Raw genomic sequence first — 8371 nt, forward strand, 5'->3', positions numbered from 1 at the left:
AATTTAAACTTCCCCTCCCCCTTTTTTTGGTATAACACGGTTTTCTTAACGGTTATAGTTCAAAAACAGGGAGAGTTAGCAAATATTTGAGAGAATTTTCATGTTAAATTAAATTATTTATTGTATAATTTATATTAAATATCTTACTATTTATAAATATTTAATATTTTTAAATTCTACAAAACACTCATATAAGCGTTTTCTGAAAAACGCACTTCTTCGCCTTCAAAGATCACCCTACTTTTAAAATATGTAAAATTTCTCGGATTTTTGACGTGGTTTTTATTGAAAAAGTATTTTTTTAAGGTGTGTCTATGTTGTTTAAAGGTCATCCTTGTTTAATAAAAACACGTCAAAATCCTATAAATTTTAAAAATTTTAGTAGTAGGGCGTTTTTTTAAGGCGAAGGAGTGCGATTTTTTGATAACTCCAGAGTTTTGTAGACAATTTAATTCCTGACCATGAAAATTCTTTCAAATTTTTGCTAACTCTTACTAATTTTGATGTTGACCGTTTAAACAAAAACGTGTTTTTCTCAAAGAAAAAGGGGGGGGAATTGTAAATTTTGAACTGCAATACATTTTTATAGGAATGACGTAGAGACCTCTAGTTTGCACCATTGTTTTTCCTTTTTAATATTTCACAAAATGTATCTTGTTAGTTAAAAGTTTTCATTTAAGGGTAGGGGGAGAAAGGGTGTGAATAGGAACTTAACGTTGAATTCACAACAATTAATTGTGGCCTCTACGTCAATAGATTATTCCCGCAAACTGCATCCATTGCCGTTTTTACATAAATAAAGAAGCATGTTAAATAAACACCCTACAACAGCTAGTGTAGTAATACAAACTTTATATTATTTAAGTTAACAAATACTACATACATCGATGACTACGGATAACATTAGTAATTAGTACATGTGTTTTAACTCAGATCTCATCTCCATTTTTTTGCTGCATCTGTAAATTGATTCATAAATTAAAATCCTGTTTGCAATGTTGTATTTAAAACAGTTAAAACCCCATCAAGCAATGTGAACTTTTACTGGACAGTTGAAGGTCGTTTGAAACAAAGGGGTTCGAGAGTGCAGACAGGTGACGAGGTGACGTCATCAATATGGCCGCCACAGCTGATAACACTGCGGAGTAGACTGCTGACTGGTGCTGATAACGTGTATTCAACAGACCATTTCTGAGAATAACAATCTAAAACTTCGAGAGTGCAGACAGGTGACGAGGTGACGTCATCAATATGGCCGCCACAGATTATCATCAGTAGACTGCTGACTGGTGCTGATAACGTGTATTCAACAGACCATTTCTGAGAAGAACAATCTAAAACCTTAACAACAATTATCTTGTAACTATAAATTTGAAGTGATTAATTTTATCAGGGATGTTTTCTGTCACTATTATTAGCTGGTTTTCACATTATGTTTGTAGGTAAAGGATTGAAAATTGTTTGTCATGCTTTTATTTTTTTTTTTTTATTTATGTACTTGTCTTCTATTCTATCCATGTATTTTGATTATTATTTGCTACTGATAGTATTACTGCACTCTGGTACACAGGGAAGTCCGAAGAGGAACCACCGTACCTCTTTGAAAGACTGGTCACCCGCGATCGGGCGTCTCAGCGCAATACCCGGGACAAGACAAAAATATTCATTTCCCGAAGAAGAGGTAGGAGGTTAGGAATTTGAGGTTTTTCGTTCTTTGGGCCTAAAATGTACAATGACCTCCCCTGTAACCTGAAGATGCTGGGTGTGCCAGCTTTTAGATATAGGCTAAAGAAAATGTATTTTTTGTAAATAGCCAAAATCTTGTAAATAGGGGGATCAGTATTTTTGTTTTGTATTTAGTTTTAAGTTAGGATTAGTTATTTGACAAGAGTCATCCTGTAAAACAGTTTGTACTGAGGAGCGCTTGCTAATAAAAGGCATTTTTATTTATTTATTATTATTAAAAAAATTAAATAACTTCTTGATCAGCATTGTACGTGTTATTAAATTTACGGAAAGTAAACAAAAGAAATGCACATTCTTATGCTTTCTTTAACATGCCGGTCCTTGATACCTCTTTTGTTTTAGTATTTTTCTTGTTAAATTGTTGATTTAAGATTATGCATCTTTAATTGAGTTTCATTCCAATAGTAATATTTATATATTTTTATTACCGTTTGTGGTATGTTATGTATTCTTAAATTTACGCTTACTGTTAATGTACAGAGTGAGGCAGTGAAACGACACGATTTTAAATTGCACAACTAATTAATTTAGAAAAAAATGATAGTTGTTTGAACATAAATCCTAAGTACATAAGTGGAAATTAATGTTTCACCTTAAAAAATTATTATATTTTTCCATACGGTGTCAGTAAAATTGTGTGGTTGCTTGTAAGTACCTTAGTTATTTTCACTGTAAGATAATCAATATTTTTTATCAATTAAGATGAATTTGACTTGGCTAATGCATGTATATGTTGATCTGGCCTAATAAATGACTTATTAACTTATTGTATTCGGTTTTGTACACATTGTTGAATTATGAATTGAAATGAGCCCATTACGTTTTTTTAGAGTTTGCATAAAGTCTGCCATCGTTTTATAGCGCTTTGTCGTGCTAAAAGTGGCTTCAAAGAATACCATCCACGTTTTTGTAATATGCATTTACAGCAATACACACTAACATTTCTCAAAGTTCGAAAACTAAACCATTGAGGGCTAAAACAAAGTGAAGCTGTTATGATAGTGATGAATGCTATCACTTTTGATTGTTTGTGAAAAAATAAGACTATCGTTTTGATATAAAATCATTCGAATCGTTTAGAAGAACGAAAATTCATATCGTTTGGTTAGCTAATGTTTCTATAGAAACAACTGCTATATCTATAGAACTGCTATCTAACATAAGCATACAATACAGTACACACACTTCACACACTTGTTATAAAATTGGTAAACTGAGTGAAATACTATGGCTGAAAAAGACAAAGATGTGAGCTATAGCGAATTCAATCCAGAACATTATTCAACAATGTCACAACCTGAGACGAGGAACGAAAATGTCTCTGTTGCGCAAGGAAATGACGTTGAAACAGTACAAGAAGCTCATAATAGCAATGCCAACACTCCCACCAGTCAATCAACAAAGAATGAAAGTAGTCATAATCAAAGAAAAATCGTTGTTGAATCCAGTAATACTCAAGTGGATACCCCTGAAAATATTGACGGTCATAGTTATATTGGGTTTAATCCAGAATTCCATTCAACATTCAAAGAACCAGATGTAAATCAGGATAATAGGTCAAATCTGCAAAACAAATCTGACGTTGATGGTGCAAACGAAAGCTACACGAAGTTCAACCCCAAATATCACTCAACAAAGACAGAAGACACGTCAAACAAGAAAAATCGAGCTAAAATCAAAAAGACAGATAGTGTGAATAAAGATAATAGTTTTAAATCAAACTACAGTAGTTTCAAGCCAAAACACCACTCATCACTAGATAAATCACGTGGTACAAATTCAATAGACGAGGATCCAATTATCCTGGAAACGAATGATTTGCTTAACGTATGTCTACAAAAGGTGATGGCACAAGAGAAATTGTTTACCTCAATGGCATGCAGAGTGTATAACATGCTCAACGATATAAAAATGTACAAAGTATTGGTCAACCAACAGGACAGATTCGAGCTGAATTACAACTCGGTTTTTCAAGCATTGCTACAAGCAGGTGATTACGAAACTGTCTCCATAGATGATCAAAGTCCTGAAGAGGAAATTTACCAGCAAATTCAAGACACGATTTATGCTTTTCAATTAGGCTTGAGAGGTCAGAACATGGTTGTGAAAGATGTGAGTCAACAAACTCCTGAGAGGCATTCGGCTGTATCAAAGTTCATGGATAAACACGAATTACGGTTAAAGCTGCTTGAAGATTCAATTGACGAGTTGAAAAGAATAGCTGATGGAATTATAAGGCTGAAAACACAGTTACACTTCATCGCAATTGGTGAATAACGTCATGGTATCTACTGGGTCTAGGTTCACAAATTAAAATTATAGTTATGGAGGGAGTGAGCATTTTGCAAATTAAATTAGAATACTTAAAATTTTAATATTCATTTGAAAAATTATTCAAAATATAATTTTTAAATCATTAAATAACCAAAGTCACTTATTAGGGTTCTAGAAATGAAATATGCTACTTGTTCATAATTCAAGAAGACTCAGATTTATGTTAACTCATCAATGTATTTCGGATAGTACAAACGCAAAATGAAATGATCCTTGGTTTGTTTATAATATTGAGAACAGTGACAAATGTAGCCTATAAGTGAAATTTTTACATTCAAAAATCCATTCAAGTCATTAGAATTGACACTCAAAGTAACGGAGTCGAACAGTTCAGTTGAGGAATTAAAGAATCGTCAAATCAATAGAATGAACGTTTTTATTTTATCAATCCTACATGATCAAACTTTACCAGACTACAAAACAAGCTACGTCCTACTGATTAATCTACATTAAATCTAAAACAACTCTCTAAATGCTATATGGACGGCATTTAAGAAATTTAATCTACTAATGCATTATAAAAAGACAACAATTAAAAACCTTGCAGATTGTACCTACATAATTGAACTTTAAACGTGTTTATTAGTAGAACCAAAAATAACCTAGATATATTGCCTTAATGATGACACAACTCAGTTAACCAACACAAGTCAGTGATTTAATCCATAGGCCTACGTAGTGAAGAAGGTTTGTTCGATATATTATTTATTTTGATTTTTTCCATTTACTTATCATTGAATACAACCGCATAGTAAAATTTTTGCTGTAGTAAACAATGTAATAAAGAATTTTCGCGGGTGATAAAAATGTAAAGAAAAGAGCGTATTTAACAGAAAACTTTTAGAAGTGATGATATTTCAAGCATAATTGGATTTAAACTAAAAAAATATAATCAAATAAAAAAAAGCAAATCCGGTTAAGGTACAAAAAATGATAAATACACCGTTCAACACAAAATTTACTTCAGTATTCTGAAATAACATTCAGGATGCCCATGCAATTTCGAAACGCCCACATCACTTTTTAAACTACAGAGCTGTCGACAGAGTTAAAGCTTTTTTAACAATAGCACCCACCACTCGGGAGATAAAAATTTGATTTTGATTACATCTTAGTCGTAAAATGTATGAATATTAAAATCAAACTAAACTTATTCATAATATTTTTAAATACACACAAGATTCAATATTAAAATTAATTTATCAAACTGATGAATGTTTTCTAAACAACAGAAGAATTATAAAGCAGAATGTAAATTATTTGCTAAATATAATCCTGAAGCGATGGACAGTGGGCGCAGCACACAAATAAACCTAGAAGAGACACACAAATACCCAACAGATATAGTGAAAGCAGATTCCAAACTAAAGTGTAGCCACAGAAACTAGAAAACAAAAGGCACTGCTGGCTCTTTGTTTCGATATTCTACCAAGAGCCACAAAAGTAAGATAAGATGAGCAAGTAACAAGACTCACTTTCTTACTTCTTTGTGCTTTATCACATAATCACACAAACTAGAAACCCGAGCTTCGACTGACTTCTGTGGCTTAACTACTCTCCTTGTCTCATCTAGCGCATTTGATTGTAAGGACAAACTGGGACAGTGGGTCTGGGGACAGTGTGTCCTGGGACGGTGCGTTCTGGGACAATGTACACTGGGAAGGTATATTCTAGGACCATGTGCCCTGAGCAGGTACATCCTGGGAAGCCGCATCCTGGGATGATGCACTCCTGGACTATACATTCTAAGTCGTAACATCCTGGGAAGACACATCTTGGGGCTGCGGGCACTGGGTTACTGGTATACAACATGTTGAAGTAGTACCCAGAGGATGTTGGGGCACAGCCGAGGTAGAGATGGTTGTTCAGCAGCTTGGCATGGATGTTCTCGATACTGGTCAGAAGAAGGTGTTGATGATTGCAAGTGTCACTGCTCATTTGGAAGTTAGCTGAAACAGTTGCAATTATGGCAATGACATGTATATTGATATATGGGAAACTCCCAATTTTAGTTGTGATGGTAATTAAAGCAATAAATAAACTCGAGTTTGACTTCCACGGAAAGAAAACACGTACATATAGACCAACGACTCAAACTATCCACAATTTCATAAGAGGGTGGATTAAATTCACTAATTCATAGATTACTCAATACATATTTAACTGAAGAAAGATTTACAAGGAACTAAAATTAAAAAAAAATTTAAAAACCAGAAAAATAAAAAAAACTACCCACATTTCAGTAAATAAAAAAGAAAAGAATTTGAGTAGTACAACGAAACGTACAGCTCAAAATTTGCAAGTAATATTAAGATCATTTTCAAGAATAAAATATCACAAAATTTAGCTTTCAGACCTATTAATCTACTGAAATCAAAATTAGGCTATCCTAAAGAAAAACCATTAAAATTTGACATGTCTGGAATTTATGAAACTAATTGTTATAATTGTAATATGAAATATATCGGCCAAACAAAAAGAAACCCCAAACCACATTCAAAGAACACCAAGCTCATACAAAATACGGAAGACCTAAAAAGTCAGCCCTTGTACAGTAGAGGACATAATTTCAATTTGGGAAACCTTATACTTTTAAAACAAATTATAAAACTTAACATCTTAATGCGTGGGAATCTTATTTTATAGAAAAAAAAGACCAAAATTATTTGTTAAATAATGAAGACAGCCCAATTATTAAGTCGGAAATACTGAAAATAATTACAACAAGTAGAACACTGTAATGTATCAACAATTTTATATTTTAATTGTTTTTCTAAAAGTATATTTTTATATTTTCCAACATACTTTACATAATCTGTCTTAACTTTATTTAAAGTTAATTTATTATTAAGTAAATATTTACTTTTTGTATAATGTAAACACAGCCTGACGATAGAAACCTAGTTTCTGAAAACGCCTGTGAATAAAACAAATTATTATATTTTGGCCTTGTTGAACAATTAAATTTAGTTATATATTCCATTATTAATTTTCCAACACTTAAATGTAAGACGAAAAATGCTAAAACAATGAGATATTTACACTGTCATGTTATTTACCAGATATGTGTTGAATGTCGCTCTTAATGCTGTTCCTGATTTGAGTGCTGGTACGAATGGTCCAGTTACTACACAGGATTTCCATCTGTAGTGGGTACATGTAATCATTAAATGCCTCCAAGAAGATTTCTTCCAGTTCTAAAATGCCAAATCACAAAGAGAATAATACACAGGTACAATACAGCTAACAAGCTATCTAAGCTTAGGTGCATTTATCTTTACTTTTATAAGTAGAAAACTCTTTTGTCTACAAATGTCACACAAACTGGCATATTTTAAACTAAATTTAGTTTGAAATACTGCTGATATATCGAATATCTACCCTACTTGTCTTGCTTGAAATGTTCTTTTAACAACATTATCAACCTAAAAATGTAAATGTTGGTATAGGATTCGTGCCAGTTACGTCATTTGTTTGTATGTTTGATCCATACAGGTCTGTTCTAATATTTTGAATTGTACAGAATAGATTTCAGACAAAACTGTATTCGTCCTATTTTTCCTTTAGCTATTTGTATTGACCCTAACCTTTCCCCATAAGAATAAACTATATGAGCAATCTGACACATACTTGCTCCGGATCGTTTGTCATTTTGTCAACAACCCTCACGATGGTAAGCGGTCGGAGTAACTAGTATATTTTATGAGGAAATTACAACAGTTTAGAGTAAATTTTTAACCGTAACCTGGTAATATAGCTTATAGTGTAAACTATAATTTCTACATCGATAGGAGTTGTACCATTTTGTTAGGAATTGAAAGAGCTTTACGTAATAAAGTTTAATTAAACCCATTTGGGTTTTTTATTATTTGATGGTACCATTATTTTATAGATTTTTTGTGAAAATTCATCATGGAATATCAAACTTAAAAAAATTAAAATAAACACATTTGTACCCAAATTCCATAATTTCATTGAAATCAGAACACACGTGTGGTTTGTAGCTCTGTACACATCCACCAACACCCTAAAGCACACAATATTATGTGATCTGCGATCCTCACACACACACACTCACAGACATCACTTCAAAAACGACATTTTTGGGTTCAGAGGGCAGGCGAGGATTTACCTACTGGTGCAGTTGGATAAGTATTTTACCTCATCAAGTGTCAATAAAATCCAACTATTACTGGATTAAAAGGCGGAACATAGTAAAAATGGTTAGAATACAATACACACCAGCATCAGAGTATCCCGAGCAATTACAGATTGAAAAGCAGTGCACCGC

General features: G+C 32.7%; 1 protein-coding gene across 1 annotated transcript; it reads right to left on the bottom strand.

Annotated features, from left to right (window-relative positions):
• Window positions 1-5630: 5630 nt before the first annotated feature.
• Window positions 5631-7731, bottom strand: LOC128984987 (uncharacterized). Its single transcript, XM_054404361.1, has 3 exons — window positions 7711-7731; window positions 7140-7224; window positions 5631-6029 (listed from the first exon to the last, which is right to left on the bottom strand). Exons 1-3 carry the CDS (start codon window positions 7729-7731, stop codon window positions 5650-5652), a joined length of 486 nt encoding a protein of 161 aa, XP_054260336.1. The 3' UTR covers window positions 5631-5649.
• Window positions 7732-8371: the final 640 nt, after the last annotated feature.

Source organism: Macrosteles quadrilineatus, unplaced genomic scaffold (assembly GCF_028750875.1).
Source record: "Macrosteles quadrilineatus isolate MER2022 unplaced genomic scaffold, UCM_ALF_1.0 Scaffold_2__2_contigs__length_208266976, whole genome shotgun sequence".
Lineage (NCBI taxonomy): Eukaryota > Metazoa > Arthropoda > Insecta > Hemiptera > Cicadellidae > Macrosteles > Macrosteles quadrilineatus.